The 18,300-nt window shown below is 39.6% G+C and overlaps 1 protein-coding gene across 9 annotated transcripts in view; it reads right to left on the reverse strand.

Annotated features, from left to right (window-relative positions):
* Positions 1–18,300, reverse strand: part of WDFY3 (WD repeat and FYVE domain containing 3) — a 183,248-nt gene that overhangs the window by 92,701 nt on the left and 72,247 nt on the right. For 7 of the 9 annotated variants that reach the window (XM_010576267.1, XM_010576249.1, XM_010576232.1 and 4 more), the window contains 7 exons: positions 16,844–16,953; positions 15,628–15,789; positions 13,621–13,813; positions 9,548–9,734; positions 5,558–5,724; positions 2,207–2,674; positions 667–765 (listed from right to left, as the gene is read on the reverse strand). In XM_010576267.1, the coding sequence (XP_010574569.1) occupies positions 667–765; positions 2,207–2,674; positions 5,558–5,724; positions 9,548–9,734; positions 13,621–13,813; positions 15,628–15,789; positions 16,844–16,953 (1,386 nt within the window). Of the gene's footprint in view, positions 1–666; positions 766–2,206; positions 2,675–5,557; positions 5,725–9,547; positions 9,735–13,620; positions 13,814–15,627; positions 15,790–16,439; positions 16,581–16,843; positions 16,954–18,300 lie in introns of those variants that run through there. The other 2 variants (XM_010576276.1, XM_010576285.1) reach the window with 2 other exon arrangements.

Raw genomic sequence — 18,300 nt, forward strand, 5'->3', positions numbered from 1 at the left:
GCTCATCTTCTTTGTCTAATAGAACAGACAAAAAGGGTTTAAGAACAGTTATCATCCTTTCTCAATCTGTTATTTCAAGGTCTTGGAGACAGCTTTTACTAATATGAGATACACATGCTGTCTATTTTGATGTCACTAAGTCCTGGTTAATGAAGCATAATATAAACCTGCCTGATTTAGAAAAGGACACTCATAACAGAGCCCCATTTATACATACTGAATGGAAATATGCCTTCGAAAATGAAAAGCCATCTTTCACTAAAGGTCCAAGCATTATTAATCACATTTAAGTAGACATAACACTGTCAGTAGCAAACTACATGTCTAATTATATGCTTAAATTTTTCAATATACAACCTGTGTTACAAGCCCTGCTACAAATTATTATAGTACTGTTGGATAGTGATGGGGTGTGGTGGTTGCCTCCAGGTAAACAATAGCAAAGGAACTCAAGTTAACAAGAAATGCTATCTTGTACTCCTTTATTTTATGCACTCTAGTTTATGCTGCCTATTCTCTTTTCTGGAAAAACCTGGCAGGAGAAAAAGTGTATTTCAGTGAGTTTGATTACTTGCCTGAAGATAGAAACTCAAGACTACTTTGCTTCCAGGCAGATTTTCTGAGTTACTTTTTTATAAATATTTTGACAGCTGTCTCTCCACCTACCTGCATTTGTGTTTGATCCTTGTAGCAGTACTGTCAAGGTCTCCATAACCAATAAAGCCAGCTGCTTTTGGTCCTCAAATGAACTGTTTCTTGAATCCCCTAAAAAATAATTTCAGAAGCCAAAGTCATAGTAAAAATCACTCTTTTCTAAGATGCTTCTTGATACTTTCTACCAACACTTTTATTTTCTTTGCTTCCCCAGAGAATATGCAACCTAACTATATTCCAAAGCAAATTAAAATTTAGTCTACACATACATTCCTGGGAAAGCTTAACTATGAATCGTTCAAAAAGTTAATTTATAAACACAAGAATTTAAACAAGCTTTTGAGCATTGTGAGCTCAGTGGCTGACACTGCAGCTGTATGTGTAGTTTCATATCCCCAACTGTTGTTTCTTGAAGCCACAAAACCATACCATAGTTGAAGACTTAACAGGATCTGTTCTTGTTCAGTATTCAGTACTTGAAAAGAGAAATTCCGCACAAAAGCACAAAACTACATTCAAATAATTACAGTAAATGTGCCAGTGATTCTACAGGTTTAACAGATGAACCAACACTGCAAGTGGCATCTTAAACAGAGAATAACACTCCAGAAAAAAACATTTTTTTAAAATTACTATAATAAGAAGCAAGCCACAACACAAGGGCATGTGCATCCAGGTAGCACCCTAATCAGATGACAGCTTGGTCCATTTATTTACAAGAATGAGAGAACTGATGTGTTTTTCAATGGAGTTGCTGACAACACAGCTTTCTAACTCTAATCAACTGCTACCACTCACTAACAAAGCTTCAGACAATAAACCCAGGTAAAATATTTTTTAAATCATAATTGTTGGATAAGTGTCACTGGTGCACGCTAACTCAATTGCAGTTTGAATAAAGAATGGGAAAAAACCCCCAAAAACCCCTGTGTGTGTGTGTACGTATGCAAGTATGGCACTTGGCAGCACTTGCTTTGCAGGCTAGGCAGCTATGTAGCTTATCTCTGAGATGTTAAATTCTGGAGATAACTAATTTAAAAAAAAAAAAAAATTTTTTTTTTTTGAAACGCTCTTAGAAAAATGTAGATCCAACTTATAAAAAAGTCTGCAAACTTGAAAACATACTCCTATTAGGAGCTCAGATATGTGCTCTATAGTATTTTTTCAAAGCTGGGGCTAAACACAATGAAATGCACAAGTACCTTTTGTGAGGAACAGTATATACTATGTATTGCTCTTTCACTCGCTCTTTTCATGTTAAGTAACATATATTAAACCAATACATCAAAAAAACATTTAAAAAGGAAAATATGAACTACTATTTTGCATTCATACAGCACCTTTCATTAAAGCTTGCCTCGAGCTTCTCACAGGATGTTAAGAGAGAAGCAATTCCAATGAGCTTTTAAGATGGCACAGCAGCCCCCAGCAGAACTCAGCCCTTGAGATACATGTTGAGACTCTCTCATTCCTCCTCTAAAGCGCTAGCCTCTACCATTCCCAGCCAAAAAAAAAAAGACATGTATTAGTATAATGGAAGAGAACACACTACCTTGATCATTCAGTGCCTGAGTGGGATCTTTCAGAAGGGCTGCATATTTATGAAGAAGATTTACCATCACCTCCAGAAGTCCCACTTCCCTGAAGACATCCTTAAAGATGTAGTCATGACGGGTGAACTTAAGGAGTGTCTTCATGGCAATGATGCTACACTGAAAAGAAGTGCTGGATTTTAAAAGGATGCTCACACTGATCAGTTCTTTACAGGGTATGTAATTCAAGCTGAAGACAACGAATTCCAGCATCTCGAAGTATTTGGTCTGCACTTCCGGAAGTTTAGGAATTTTCTCTGCAAACTGAGACAATGTGTGCTGCGATTCCAAAATGAAGTAGTTGGCATTGTCCGCCATATAAATATTTGTGATGGCATCAAGGATGATTTGTGCTAGATAGTTGGTTTTTGCTCTCAAAAATGCATTCTGGAGGACCGAAAATGCTTGAATATTCCTCACACTATGACCTAAATCAGGAAACAAAGGGGGATGGGAGGAAAAAGGAAAGAGAAAGTTCTTAATCGTCATAAACAGTGAGTACACTTACTAATAATGATCCATGCATTTTAATAAGTGTGAATAAAATAACAATATATGTCACATATAATCAAAATTTTTATTAAAACTAACTCTTCAAGAAAGCCTCTGCACGATCACTTACCCTGCAAATCCTACAATCTACTGTTCATTAAGATGGCATCTTCATCTTTGAAACTAGCAGCTAAATGAAAGATCATTTCTTTACAATAGGTAAGTAAACTGACCTATTGTTAAAATGTGCAATGGGATACAGTCCTGGAGATAAAACAAAGCCTGCCTGTCATCTACCCAGGCCATAAGAAAACTCATTACAGCAACAGTAACATGTTCTGTACTCCATCATGCAGAACGCAACTCTGTTCTCTACAAGTATTTGGCAGGCTAATTTTAGAGTAACAGCCATCTGTATCCCCTCACTCAACAGAGCAAAAAGCAGTGACAAATCCTCATCAGCTGGGTTCAAAGCTAGACTACATGCATGGCCTCCAAACTATCCTCTTGCTTCCATTCTTTGGCAATCGCCTGTGAGAAGAAGAGAGCTACACGTAGAGAAACTCCACAGGGCAGTGTAAGGCTGGCAATTGCCTGCCTTCCACAGAGAGGCTGCTCTTGCTCAGGTCTGGATTAACTGGCATGAATGACCATACTGGTATCAGAAAGTGGCAGAAAGTTGGCTTTGGGAATCAGGCCTGGGGAATAAGAAAGCTTTGGCAGGGTCCAGTACTGTTAACAATTAGGGAATTAAAATAAAGGGAAAGACTTGTAAAGCACAAGGTAGCTATAATATTAGCACACAAAGACCTCGCATCTTTAAAAGATTGGTCAAATTTCTTTTTACAAGTACCTTCCAGTTAAATAAAATCTCATTCATTTAGCTAAAGAATGCATTGTTTATGAGTGCTCCCTGCGGTCCCCAGAATTTTCTATGGGTAGATATTTTTCTTATTCTACTATTTTTATTCTACTAAAAAGATGCCTCAAAGCCAAATTTTTTAACTTCTGTAGGAACAATACAAGTCACAGTGGACAAATCCCATGATACAGAAAACAACTAATGGTAAAAACAATTTAAAAAAAAAAAAACAAAAACAATCAAGAGTGAGAACCTGCAACACATCCTAAACCAGCATTTAGGATGCTCTAACAACAAAATCTTATTTTCAAACAAACTATAAGCAAACTGTTAACCTGATTCAAAAACCCTTTCATAAACAAAGAATCTTGATTTATTACCTATGCTCTGTGGAATGCTACTCTCTTTATTGTTTATAAACTAAGTTGTCCAATTTAAAAGCAAATTCAGTTACCTTCGTGTCTAGCCTTACCGCCTTCCCTGCCAGTATTTCTCCAGAAGGCAACAGGAAATTTCCTTCAAAACTAACATGGAACGATTTCACAAACTGGAAGAATATTAATGTTACCTTATAAGTCACACTCATTTGTTTCTTAAAGGACATTTTTTACATGCTTTCTTTACAATGAAGAATGTTGAAAAGGGGATTTAGAGCTTATTAAATTTGACATGAACACAGGCAGTGACAGATACAACTATTTATATTCTGATTTAGTATCAACAGTTGTTCCATGCAATCAAGCAGATTAATAAATTAACTTTGATTATTATGAGGACCCCTGAAGAAACCAAATCTTAACTAGCTCTTCAGAGTTCAAGAACTAAAAGGATTTAAATAGAAGCAATTAAGAAAATGAGCTAATATGGTCTTCATAAAAAAACAACTTGCCAACATAATGAAAAGCAGGTAAAAGGAACTGAGATATAGTGACAAATACCAGAAAATTAAATAAAAAAATTCCTGTGGAGACTGCAATAGGCCATGGTTCTCTCATGCTATTTTATCAGAAGAGCTGATTAACTTAAGCAAAAATTAGGGTGTTACTATCAAAACATGGAGAAATTAAGCTCTGAGTGTGACTATCACCTTCCTTCTCTGTTTAGTGCAAAGGGAAAACAATTCACATGAACAATGAACTCTCTCAATACCAGAGAAAGGAAGTCATTGTCCAAAGAACCCAGACATACAAGAGAAACAGTGAAAGTGAATCCATTAGCCTATAAAACTATAAATGTAACCCTATCATAAAAAATTTTCTTGTATCCCTAGCATTACTAAATCCCACTAAAAGTCCAAGTAACAAACTAGGTCCACAGTCACTATTAAATTCAAAACTCCTCAGTTACATACCAGACTTACATGAATTTTAATTTTATACACAGGATGTGAAAAATAAACTTATTTTTATAAAACCCTTTCTCCCCTCAGACTTCCTCAACCTTATCTCCATATTATAATTGACTGTGGTTGCAAGCACACCACAGACCACCACTCCGTGAACACTGGTGAAACAACAGACTTCAGCTCACAAGTTACACTTGCTTAAGCTGACAAAAACTAACAGCAAATCGGGGACAGGGAGGGAAGTCAAACCAGTATATCAGCCTTTCATATCAGTTTAGTAAGAGCAGCTTAAAACATGGTAAATCAAATCAGTACATTTTTCCATTATAATAATCTCTTAAAATGTCCACGTAGAAACTGTCAGCTTTGCAGTGAGAGATGTTTGACTCAGCCTTTAGTCCTCAAAGACAAAAGCTCTACACTTTCTTCTTTGGGTACCAACTCCAAAATAGAACTTTTGAGACCAACAGAACTAAGTACTTGATATGCAATCTTAGTAAAAGAACCTAGACTCAACTGCAAATGGTTAGTGTAGTATACAGCTTCTCTGTATTTTGTTGTTTATATTTAAAAAACAAACAAAAATAATAGACGGAGAAAGAAAGCACTCACCTTTGCCTGCAGGCTGTGGGACTGCAAATCCAGGTAGCAGGAAAGGTACTCCAGTGGTAACACCAGCTGGCTTTAATTCATTGACACCATACGTTGTTAAGGAAGTTATCAAATTAACTAAGTCCTTCAAAGCATCCTTAGATTCAGCCTCTTTTGCCTGTTCTAACCTAAAGAAAATACAATAGATCAAGTTAGCAGCACTAGTTTATTTCAACTCAAATCACTTTAATATCTCTTCCATTTTACGTTATCAATTTAGAGAACACACTTTTACTGCCCTGTTCCTGTAGTATCTTACGTGTTGTCTGTTCATATTTCATACTGTTAAGTCAGTCAAACATTATTGGATTTATGACAGCATACACTTATTTGCCATAGAAATTCACCTCATAAATCTTTCCTCGAACTCAATAGTTTGCTAAAAAGCAGCACAGACATGAAAATTTCTTTTTAAATCCTCTTACAAACATGAAGCTATCAGATAGGAAAATACCTAGTGTTCTGGGTTTGTGTGGTGGGGTTTTGGTACTGGGGAGGGGACTGCAGGGCTGGCTCCTGTGAGAAGCTGCTAGAAGCTTCCCTGGCTCCAAGTCGGACCCGCCTCTGGCCCAGGCCAACCCCATCAGTGACAGTGGTAGCACCTCTGGGAGAACACATTTAAGAAGGGGAAACTGCAGTGGCGGAGGAGATTGGAATGCGAGAGAAACCATTCTGCAGACACCGAGGTCAGTGAAGAAGGAGAGGGAGGAGGTGTGCTGGAGGAGGTGATACCCCTGCAGCCTGTGGTGAGACGGCAGGCTGCACCCCTGCACCTCGTGGAGGTGAACAATGGAGCAGGTGCCCACCTGCAGCCCACGGAGTACCCCATGCCAGAGCAGGTGGATGCCCCCGAAGATGGCTGTGACTCCATGGGAAAGCCCGTGCTGGAGCAGTGTGTTCCTGAAGGACTGCAGCCCGTGGAAAGGACTCATGCTGGAGAAGTTTGTGAAGGACTGTCCGCTGTGGGAGGGACCCCACGGTGGAGCAGGGGACGAGTGAGGAGTCCTCCCCCTGAGGAGGAAGGAGCAGCAGAGAAAAGGTGTGGGGAGCTGAACCCAACCCTCATCCCCTGTTCCCCTGCGACGCTGGGGGGAGGAGGTGGAGAGAACCGGGAGTGGAGTTGAACCTGGGAAGGAGGGAGGGGTGGGGGTAAGGTGTTTTAAGATTTAGCTTTACTTCTCATTATCCTGTTTTGATTTGATTGGTAATAAATTAAATTGATTTTGTTTTTTTTTTCCCCAAGTTGAGTCTGGTTTTTGCCCGTGACCATAATTGGTGAGTGATTCCTCCCTGTCCTTGTCTCAACCCATAAGATTTTCATTGTATTTTCTGTCTTCATCCCACCGTGGGGGGCAGGAGTGAGCAAACAGCTTCGTGGTGCTTTGTTGCCGGCTGGACTTAAACCACGATGCCTAGATAGTGTGTCATTAAATAAATCCATAATTAACTTCCTAGATTATATCTGCCACTTTGAGAGTTAGTATTTTATGCTAATGAAATGGTATCTTGGCAGAAGCCTAACACTTCAAAGCACACAATGAAGCATCTTCATTAGAACTACAGACCCTCATCTTTGAACGCAAGAGGATGGAAATGCTAACATCCCATTCTAACCACTGTTTCCCACCAGCAACACACCATCAGACCAAATCCTAAAAACTGACTGCAAACCCTAGAACCATCCTTGTTTTCCTTCTACTTCACCAAAAATTAAACTTTTGTTTAATTACTTACTAACTCTATAGATCTCAGGAGAAAGCTGGGGACTACAATCTCCTATTCATTCATGCAATACAAGCTATACTTTTCTTCTTGCTGACAAGTGATCATGGGAGCCCTTAGAAGCAGCTCATTCTGCATTCTCCATCTTCTGCTCAGACACGTGGCTGAACCTCCTTCAAACAGCCATTACAGAAACACTTAGCTCACCTATTTCCATTCTACTAATCCTCCACGTGCCCTGCCCTTTCACATCATCGACGTGAAATTACATACTTGCTTCTTTGGTCCTCACAGACCTCCTGCAATTTCTTATTAAGTCACATTCTTCACATGTCCTTCTGCATTAAGAGCTCCAAAGCCTTTCTTCTTTGCAGCTTGATGCCCAGTGTCCAGATTTCACACCCCCATGTGACAGTCATCTTCACAATAGTGCCATAGAGCTGAACAAGTCTCTGTCAGTAGGTTTGAGCCAAAACATGTCCAGGGAGAATACATTACTGTTGTTCACCACTGACCGATATATAGGCTTCTCCAAGATGATCGGTTTTTGAAACAAACTATGTTTTTATCTGAAGATCAAATAAACTAAAACTTGAAAGAAACAGCAAGAGATATGGCCATCAAAACAGCAGTCATGTTTTGAACCATCTTTCATCTCCTCTACAATACACAAATTGCTAACAAATACACACACGTTGGTGTGCACTGTTCACCTTATCCCAGACATTTCTGCAACAGTCTTAGCAAGTTTTCTAGAGCCACCCCGGGAAGAATTGGGAGTAATGCATTCCTATGCTTTTAACCTCTACTGATGTCAACTGAAGAACTTGGGTTTCTCCTTTTTCAATCAGACATGCAAACCTCTAGTCTTCCTACACCTCTGTCAGGGATCCCCCATTCTTTGATTTAAAGGATGAGCAAGCTCATGATAGAGTTTTTCCAAAACACTTCATCAACAGAGGATGACTTTTGCACCTGAAAATGAAATTGCTAATGACAGTGTGTTCCCCTCAAATTCTACCTAATCTCTGGCTGACAGTTATGGAAAACAGCTGAGTTTGAATTACATTGCTTTGAATGAATGTGTTAGTACATGTAACATACTCAAAACCACCATTTATACTACAAGAACAATAACAATTCCTTAACAGTTGTTTTAGCTTTTGTGGCACCAAAGATAATTTATGAATAATTTTAACTGTGATTAAGAATTTCAAATGTCATGCCTATGTCTGACATCCACTTAAAAGAAACAAACAAAAACCCCAAAACCACACTATGTAGTAGAAAATTTAGTTCAAATACTTGGGTGCCAAAATCTAGCATCCTAGCACCCAAAATGAATGGCTTAAAAGAGGGAGATAACAACATTAACACTTCTCATTAATGGCCATTACAGCACTGTTTCTAAGCATCTTTGACCCAAGTATACTTCATAAGGTGTACACTCATAGGCACCATTTCCCAGTTTCTGTCTTGGATTTGTAACACACATATATATTTCAACAGCTAAGCATGCTTCTTCAGAACTTCATATCCAAACAAAGCAACACAGACTGACCATAGATTTTACACAAATAATGCAGCAGACATTAATTTGCTGATTGAGAAAGAAAAGAATGAAGTTTCTTTCATGGAAAAAAATAAAATCATGGATGGATCATACATCTAAGGTTTGTTTGGGCAGGCATTTTTTGTGATGCATTAGCAGGTTAGCAGTACCTTTAATAGGAAAATACAAATTAAAAAAAAAAAATTATAGTAACATGGGAGTTCTCTCCAGCACTCTGGTATTAGAGCTTATGTACAAAAACATCTCTTCAGTACTAAGTAGCATGCACCACATTTACGTACATGATTTTTCATTATGACAGTATATTAAAACAAAACAAAAAACCCAACAACCAAACCCCAAAATCACTAGTTGCAGTCAAAATTTTTTTTAATTCTTTCTAAATTTTTAGTACCGTTTGGTTTTAAACATCTGCTTTCTAAGCACATACAGAAACATTTAGTAATAAACCAGTACCAATGAATAAAAAGTTAAACAATGTAGTTTCATAAATAGAGAGAAGCACATAATTGCATGTTTTGGTCCTAATATCTTAATTTCATAATAACCTATATTCACTTATTTGTTCAAACCTATTCACCTATTCTTTATTAAGAAATCTTTTCAGAAAAAGCTCACAGTGATCTGTCTGCATTCCTTCAAGCACTTTTGCATACCTGAGGAGGAGGTCACAGAGGAAGTTGTATCCTTGCCATATCCTAAAATCATCCAACAATGTTTGGGATACATCACTGGAGTCTTTCAGAAAACAAGAAAGTCCAGCAAACATCTCAACTATTTCTAGGGGAGAAAGGTCATCAGACTGCTGCATGTTCTGAACACATGTTGACAAACATTCCTTTTCTGAAAAAAAAAAAAAATCACAGTTAAGAAATTTAGGATTTTACTAACATTAATCACAGAAAGAAGCATAACTTATGCAAGAATCACAGCAATAGGGTAACTATTACTTAACTATCTCTTATCACATACATTTAATATTACAGAGCACTCGAAGACAAGTAGGATTCTCAAGTGGCTTTGGATCTAAACCAACCTTTTTTTGCCAACCCCTTCCTTGCTTTTATAAGCTTTACTCTTGTAAGGAGGAGACTGTGTAGACAAATACTGGTTGTTACCTAAAAAGTTTCACCGGATAACTCAGCAGAATAAAAAGACAAATATGGCAACTGTAAATAATTCTAAAAAGTCTTTTTTTCTTTTAAAACACAAAGTTATACAAAGCACTGACTTAAACTGTTACTGATGTTAGGTAAAACCTACACATAACCCTTTACACCATGTCTTCTTATTGCTGCTCTCATTAGCATTTCTTTGGCTGGCATATTTGCTTGCTCGATAAATCTTGATCAAAGAGAGACATTTTGTCTCGTTCTGCATACCTCTCACACTCCATCAGTTCATTGGTCAGTTACAGAAAGCTTTCCCATATCTATCATCAGATTTTAGGATGCACTCCTGTTTTAAAGATGCTCCCTTCAATCACCTGCTACTTTAACTTTGCAGCATGCGTGAGACAAGTGCAAATCTTTCTAGCTAGACTAGTAACAAAACTTCCCAGAGATCAAATCAAAGCATGAGACAGTGAAAGGATGCTCCTTTGCATATGATAAAACATCTTCACTTTTTTCCTGAATATAGAATCATAGAATGGTTTGGGTTGGAAGGGACCTTAAAGATCACCTAGTTCCAACCCCCTTGCCATGGGCAGGGACACCTTCCACTAGACCAGGTTGCTCAAAGCCCCATCCAGCCTGGCCCTGAACACTTCCAGGGATGGGGCATCCACAACTTCTCTGGGCAACCTGTTCCAGTGCCTCACTACCCTCACAGTAAAGAATTTCTTCCTTATATCTACTCTAAATCTACCCTCTTTCAATTTAAAACCTTTACCCCTCGTCCTATTGCTACACTCCCTGATAAAGAGTCCCTTCCCCATCTTTTCTGCAGGCCCCCTTTAAGTACTGGAAGGCTGCTATAAGGTCTCCCTTAAGCCTTCTCTTCTCTAGGCTAAACAAGTTCAACTCTCTCAGCCTATCCTCATAGAAGAGGTGCTCCAGCCCCCTGATCATCTTCATGGCCCTCCTCTGGACCTGCTCGAGCAGGTCCATGTCCTTCTTACGTTGGGGGCCCCAGAGCTGAACACAGTACTCCAGGTGGGGGTCTCACCAGAGCTGAGTAGAGGGGCAGAATCACCTCCCTCAACCTGCTAGCCACACTTCTTTTGATGCAGCCTGGGATGCGACTGGCTTTCTGGGCTGCGAGCACACATTGCTGGCTCATATTCAGTTTTTCATCTACTAATACTCACTTTTCTTCAGTTTTTCATCCACTAATACGAGGTAAGACAGACGTTGTTATCTCTTAAGTCAGGTTCATTTTTTTATCAACAAGTGAGAGGGAATACCAACTGGTTTTCTTTTAAGGATTTTATTTCACTTTTTAAAGAACCTAGAATATCTTTTGAAGCGCCAGCCTCACTCCTCTGTGGACCAAGCTTATAGGGAAGCAATAATGGTGGTAGCTGCAATATGCCAAACGACACAGTCAAAACTCAATTATTTTCTTTATTGCACTTCATAACGTTTTCACATATACACATACACCTTCTACACTCATCAAAAACCCACCAGAAGGCTGTTACAGATGTAGGCAAAATACCTACCACCTTTTAAGTCCTATCTGAAATAACTTAACTGATGACTATTCTGTGCTTCCAAGTGATACTGTCCATTCACATCTTTCCGACTGCAATTGGAAACACGCTGCTAGCACAAGAAAAAACACAGACTGAAATTTTCTGTGAAGTATGTGGGAGCAGGGTGACGTATTTCATAAACTGTCAAAATGGTTTTGTGAAGCCTTGTAACTACTTGGTTTCCAGGGTGTGAAGAAACTGGGTTTCTTTTTTTCCAATAGATGTACACTGCTAAAATGTATGATGAGGATGTTAGTTCACTTCAACAGTCATTTCAATTTAAAAACTACAAATACTTCTATGTGGTCCTACAGTCTAAAATCCCTAAATATAATATTAGAAACATTCTACCAAGTTTCCTACATCAAATCCCACATACCTAAATGTTCACAGTTTTAAATCATTGCAACATGAGTATTTCGTATGCAAAGCTGCTCCTGGGCAGCTAATATCCTCTCCAACACCGGTTTTCATCTCACTTTGCTCTCGCAAATTCTTTGGCATGAACCAGCTTGGCAGCTGCCCTTGCTAAGCAGACCATAACCAGTGCCTTGTAAAGATACATGATGACTAAAGTACTTCTTATGTTAGCTACCAAAATCTGTAACCAGGTACAGAAATACCCCTGTACGCTACAGTTGCCATGCCTGAAACAGTCAGGATGCTATTTGTCTCAAAAAAAGACAGGAGATAAAATGTAATGATTCTGGCTGCTTCAGTCATTTGGTAGCTCACAGGCTGGATTAAGACCTTGAGATGATTTTATTTTGGCCTTCAGGATGCACAAAACCTGCAGTCTGTAAGCTGTATGGCAAGGTGGGGAAGACAAGGACCCAGCAGAAGAAATGCAAGCTGGCTGAACAGTCAGCCAACAGGGAAAATGTAGGGGCTGCAAACCCACGCAGCAGCCAGACTCTTCCCTGCTGTGTCTCAAAATCTCCACACTTGGTTGTGACACAGGCTCTAGGACAGGCTACATGTAAGCTTCCTAGGAGCATCAGTACTGAGAGACCGCCTCCTTCAGGCATAGACATGGGTCTCAGTCAAGCAAATGAGAACCTCCCTGGGTCAGGCCCTAGGGACAACATCCTTGGGTTGGGGACCACACAGGGAAGCTGGGCTGGACCACAGTGGAAAAAGCCAGTTGGCTGTTCCATCAATCGGCACTTGGAGGTTCACACTCAAGTGTTTCTGTGCCCATACACCATGCTCCCTCAAGCATTTCCTAGTGCTTGTATTACACAGGTTTTGCTGTTATCAGGGTATGCCACCCACAATGTCCTGGATAACAGAGAGTACATTGCAAATCAGTGGTGGTTATAACAGTCTCACCCAGCCTCCTCCTGCAAAAGCAAGATGTCTGGGAGAAAGAATCTTCTCCCAGAATACCCAAATTAGCTCTCCCCGGTTTGCATAATGCACCAGTATTTACCACGGGGCTTTCATGGGCTTCTAATAGCTCAAACTGCATCAGCAGAACACATGGAGCTGGTTCCTCTTCCTGCGGCTTCCTCAGATGCCTCTACACTTTTATTGCCAGCTATAGTGGTACCCATAGAAGCAGCTGTAAACAGGACACTGCCAGCTTGCCTTGCACCTCTACAAGGGGCTGCTGCTGCTAGTTCAAACACAGGACCAAAACCAACTAAACCTCATTAAGAATTAATGCTCACAGCAAAAATAACAAACTTATGCATCTTCTCAGTGAATATTTCTTCAATACAGGCAGTTACTGAAGTTACCGAAAGCCTTTCCTTTTGGTTATTGTAAACTCTACACCAAAACATGAGGGGAAACTCTATCCTCCAATGTTTAATTGAAATATGGATGAGGCAAGATTCAGCTACAAAAACCTCTCTCACTACACAAGTGCTCTGAAATTTTACCTGTATGTAAATACTTACACATCCAAACAAAAAGCCTGGAAGCTTTTCTTGATCTATTCTTTTCATGCCTACTTCCTAGCTAAGAAAAGTATAAAAGAAGAACAGGAAAAAAGCCCAATAAATAATATTAGACGAAGACACATACCATGAATGTATTTCACTACATTGACACTAAGGCCATGACGCGATATGGTCATCAGTACTTCCCCTGCGCTCTTCCTCCAAGGCAGATTATAGGGAGGGCACCATGAGGTTATTGCACTGAATAGAAGCTGGAGATCATCCTTTTGAGCCAGTTCTTCCGCCGGGGACACAAAACTGCACAATTTTACTAGGATCTGAAATAGTAAGTCATTAAACATCTAGCATTAATACCCTGATCATTCCTATTTTTGCCTAGGCTTAGTAAAAGGCGAAATATTCTTCCATTTAGCATACACATTAAAAAGGGTAAAGCGCTGTTTTCCCTCTGCATGTCGTTTCTATAATTTGAACTGGAGACAAGGTTATTCAACACATGGTTATTTCAAGACCCAGTTCAGTTTAAAATGACTAGCAGAAGATTAGCAGCAGAGTTTAAATCTCTTAGGCTGACACAGCATACTCGTATGTATACCAGGTTATGTCATCCTTGGAGAATCTGCCAGTTACCTAATTTACAGGTCTAAATGCTGCAGTGGGGCAGAGGCTCTGTGAAGCAAACTGTTGTATCCCTTCCTAATGCAGGAAGAAGGCTATCAACGGGTTGTTGGCAGAGCAGCATCCATAACATCCTGGCCAAATGAAAACAGCCAAAACAGTAGTGCAGGAGAGGCTATAGCAACACTGTAGACCTACCTGGATAACTGGCACCTGGATCTGAACTTCCAGGTTACCATAAACAAGACACAACGCAGCCACGCAACCAAAGTTACTACACTGCGCTCCTTTTTCTGCATGTTTTGAGGACATATGATGTCCATTTTTTGCCTTGTGCAGGAAAAGCTGAGGTTCCCTCTCAGAAAACTGGAAGAAGACTTTGCAAGGCTGTCTGCATCCACAAGAGGAGGTTTGGAAGCCATCTGAAACCTCTCATTCCAGCCAGCTAATTTGAGAGCACCACTTTACAGCCCTTGAAGAGGGACAGAAAAGAGCTGAGCAGTAGTATGTTACAGGGGACCTTATGCGGTAACGTTGATCATTTTTTAACTCTGCTGACTGTAACACCGCAAAGCAGTTTCTGAAAGATAGCTCACAGCACATTGTGATTACTAAGACAAAAAAAAAAAAAAAAAAAAAAAAGGAAAAGGGGTATTTTTTCATATAGTGACTGTTACTGGGCAGACAGTGTAGCTAGTAATTGTGGGAATAAGGCTCACCTTTATTTCTGTAGTGCAGGTAGCAAAATGCCTCTGAAATGCTATACTTACAAATCTTAGCACTGCCTTCAAATCCCTGAAGGATATGACTGCTGATAGAACTCTATGGTTTTGCATATGTGGCTACAATAACCCTACACAGAGATGCATGAAACTGGTAGTATAACCACTGACCCCGTTCTAATAGTAACTGTCAGCTCCTTCTAAAAGTTTCAACAGGAGAACACATGGGAATTTCTTTGCGATCTCCAACTGAAACTTCAAAAAAGTGAGTGCAGGTCAGCTGGAGTCCCTGGTCTCCCTGGGAAATCTGGGGGATAATTATAATAGTAACTGCAAGCTCAGACGGTTACCTTATGTAAATTGTTTCCATATTCAGGGTTTATTTCCATAATTAAAGGGAAAATAGCATATGTTAAATTAATTCATAGATTATTATCAGTACTAATGTGTTTTACTCTGTTTCAATCAGTAACAGCCAAAGATACCAAAGACTAGGACTAGTTAGATTAAACCTGAATAATAGTCAACATGTTGCTGCTTTTAAGCAGCTGCGCAGAAAAGCTGCATGCATTTTTGAGGGGGAGATATTTACCAAGGACAGAAACCACAGGGGGAGTGGAAGTTTAACCTCAGCTGTACATCCAGGAATATCCGTCCTACTCAGAGCCATCAGTTTGTGAAGAATCAAGGAAGAGCAAAACTCGGTTCAAGGGAAAAGTTTCTGGACTTTTCTCACATGAAATATTTCCATTCCTCTTGCAAATTCCATGGCCTATTTTTACCTTTCTTACCTGTACAAAGACTTTCTGTAGTAGTGCTCGGCGCTCTGCGAGAGGTAGTTCATTCTGTGCTCCTCCAACTACCTCAGGCACATGTGGAAGGTCAAAAAACAGATATAGACATTTAACAAGTGTGGAAGGCACTGACATTGTAGTCATGCAGTCCACAGTTTTCTGGGGAAAAAGAAAACAGAGCAAAAAAACAGTTCAACATAATACTATATTCAAAAAGTCACGTTACTATAACGCAGTTGACTCAAATGCTGGTTTTTCTTTCTTTCTCACACCTTTGGTGAGGGGTCCACATAGCAGTACAAATTCACCATCTATGCTTGAATGCCTACCTAAACAGTAACCTTAAAAATAGAATCATAATTTATTTACATGACAACAGCATCTAACAGCCACAGTTCAGAGCTGCACAGGACAGAAACAAAAACTGACAGTCTCTGACAACGGAAGCTTACAAGTTCATTACAAGACCTTTAGCCAAGCCCTCATTAGCTATCTATTCTTTGTAGCAGTAGAAATGGGAGTGGGAGGAGGACTATTCAATTTATGCTCTCACTTGGCAAGAAGGTATAAGCAGGCATAAGGAGCAAGGTAGTAGAAAACATGAAAGCATCAGTGGAAAGAAAAGACAAACTGGCGCGGAGGCTAGCAACATACTAAACACAGATAAGATGATATGCTGAATTATAAAGGCAGGATAGAGCAGAAAGAACAAGCCACACAGCTGTCCAGAGCTCGGCTGCCAGAGATCAGCTTTCTGATGGAGAGCAGCACCAAAAGCAGAGGCAGTAAAGATTCACGATACCGCCCACTCATCACTGCCGCTGGCTTCGCTTTTTGCAACTGCTGTTGCCCTCCTTGAATGGGGAGCCCAAGTTCAAAGTCTGAGTGATTTAGGTGCTGTATGTGACATGCATCTCATGGTGCACTAAGCAGCAGCATGCAAGAGAAGCCTTTGGGGAACAATAAAAGTGGTGTGCATAATTCAAAAGAACGTTATAACTTCAAGTTCCAAAATGATGATTTTTTTAGGCAACTGAAACCACAAGGAGCTAAAGCAGAAGTTCTGTGGCAGTATAACAGAAAAAGGATCTTAACATCAAAAGCAGAATATAGTTACAACATCTTTTAGCATGTGTTCATGCAGTTCATTATTTTATTGCTTTTGTCTCTCCCACCCCACAATTTGTTTTTAGCCTTGCTGTTTGAGACTAACCTGTCCTGATGAAGCTAGTAAATTGATTGTGGTGAGCAGCATCCAACCTCTACTTGCTTCTTCACTTTGATTGACCTCCAGAAACTGGACTATGGCACGACTTGCAGCCTCTGTTGGGGTGGAGGGGGGAACACAGTTAAAAAGATGCAATAAGAATTCAGTCTGATAGTCTGCAGAAGGGAACACGTCCTCTCAGCAGTTCCGTGCATTGAGCATGAATTCACCTCTGCAGTACTACTTGAAAAAAGGGCTAGGCTTAGGCCTACACTCTCCAGACACACATTCCAGTCTTCCACACGCACTTGGCTTTGACACTAGCAAGGCTGCAAAAAGTACGTTTTTAGGTCATGCATCATCCTTTAAACCAGCAGACAGATTTCAGTAACATGCAGCAACTTTTGTTTGAGTATTTTGGCTTTATCAAATACAACACACTCTTTTCCAGAGACATGAAGTCACCATCGCTTAGTGGTCTCAGTGGGAAAAGCTGATATTCAATTTCTGAAAAAAAGCACTGCACTGAAACAACAGTACAGAGGATAATGGGAAAGACTGGAGGGAAGGAGAAGTACAGAAATACAAAAGGAATAAAAAACAGGACCAAAAAGTAAAATCAAGACTAAGATCAGCAATTACCGCATGCTCATCCTACATGTTTTGGAAAATGAAAACCTTAACAACTTAAGATCTGGGGACCACTTCTGGAATCAGATGCTATTCCCTATCAGGCAGAGCCAAAGATAAATATTCAGCCTGGTAAACAAGTTATCAGGCTTAATAAATAAATCAACAGAAAATGCAATCCTATTTCACTGCTGTCTGAATACACATTTATGTTAAGAAATCTATAATGCCAGTCATGATGACTGTCCATTACCCTTAAGGAAAATCTAAACCCATTTTTCATTAATAACTGCATATCAATCATCTTCAGTGCTTTTACTGTCAACTAGGACAGAAAAGGAAGGTACATAATATTGCTTAAAAAAGGAATTACAAAGGAATTACTAATGGACCAATAAATCAGCAACTGAAGAAAAATTCAATTTTAATCTTGGTTTGTTTGCTTCATCTTCTGTCAAGATTTCCCAGCACATACCTGTGAAGGAGTTTGTTCTAAAGTAAACACATTTTATACGGCAAAGTACTTATCAGACTTCTAGCACTGACTACACTGAAAAGATAATTTTCTGGAGCACCAGACTATAAGCTGAGCTGGACTAGTAAACCTATGAAGCAGATGATCCTAGAAGATGTCTACAGTTGTTCGCTTTACGTTCCCAACAATAACTTTTCCCAGGAGAGACTACCACCATACAGAGTCAAAGCCATCAGCCACACCGGTGAATCGACATAACAAAAACCAAGGTGTAAAGAATCACTTTTATCAATAGGAGGACAGCTGGTAGATGAAGCAAAGTGATTGCCCCACTCCGCACAACACTTGTTAGATCATG

This window comes from Haliaeetus leucocephalus, unplaced genomic scaffold, assembly GCF_000737465.1.
Source record: "Haliaeetus leucocephalus isolate CR32 unplaced genomic scaffold, Haliaeetus_leucocephalus-4.0 Scaffold21, whole genome shotgun sequence".
In the NCBI taxonomy this organism is placed as follows: domain Eukaryota; kingdom Metazoa; phylum Chordata; class Aves; order Accipitriformes; family Accipitridae; genus Haliaeetus; species Haliaeetus leucocephalus.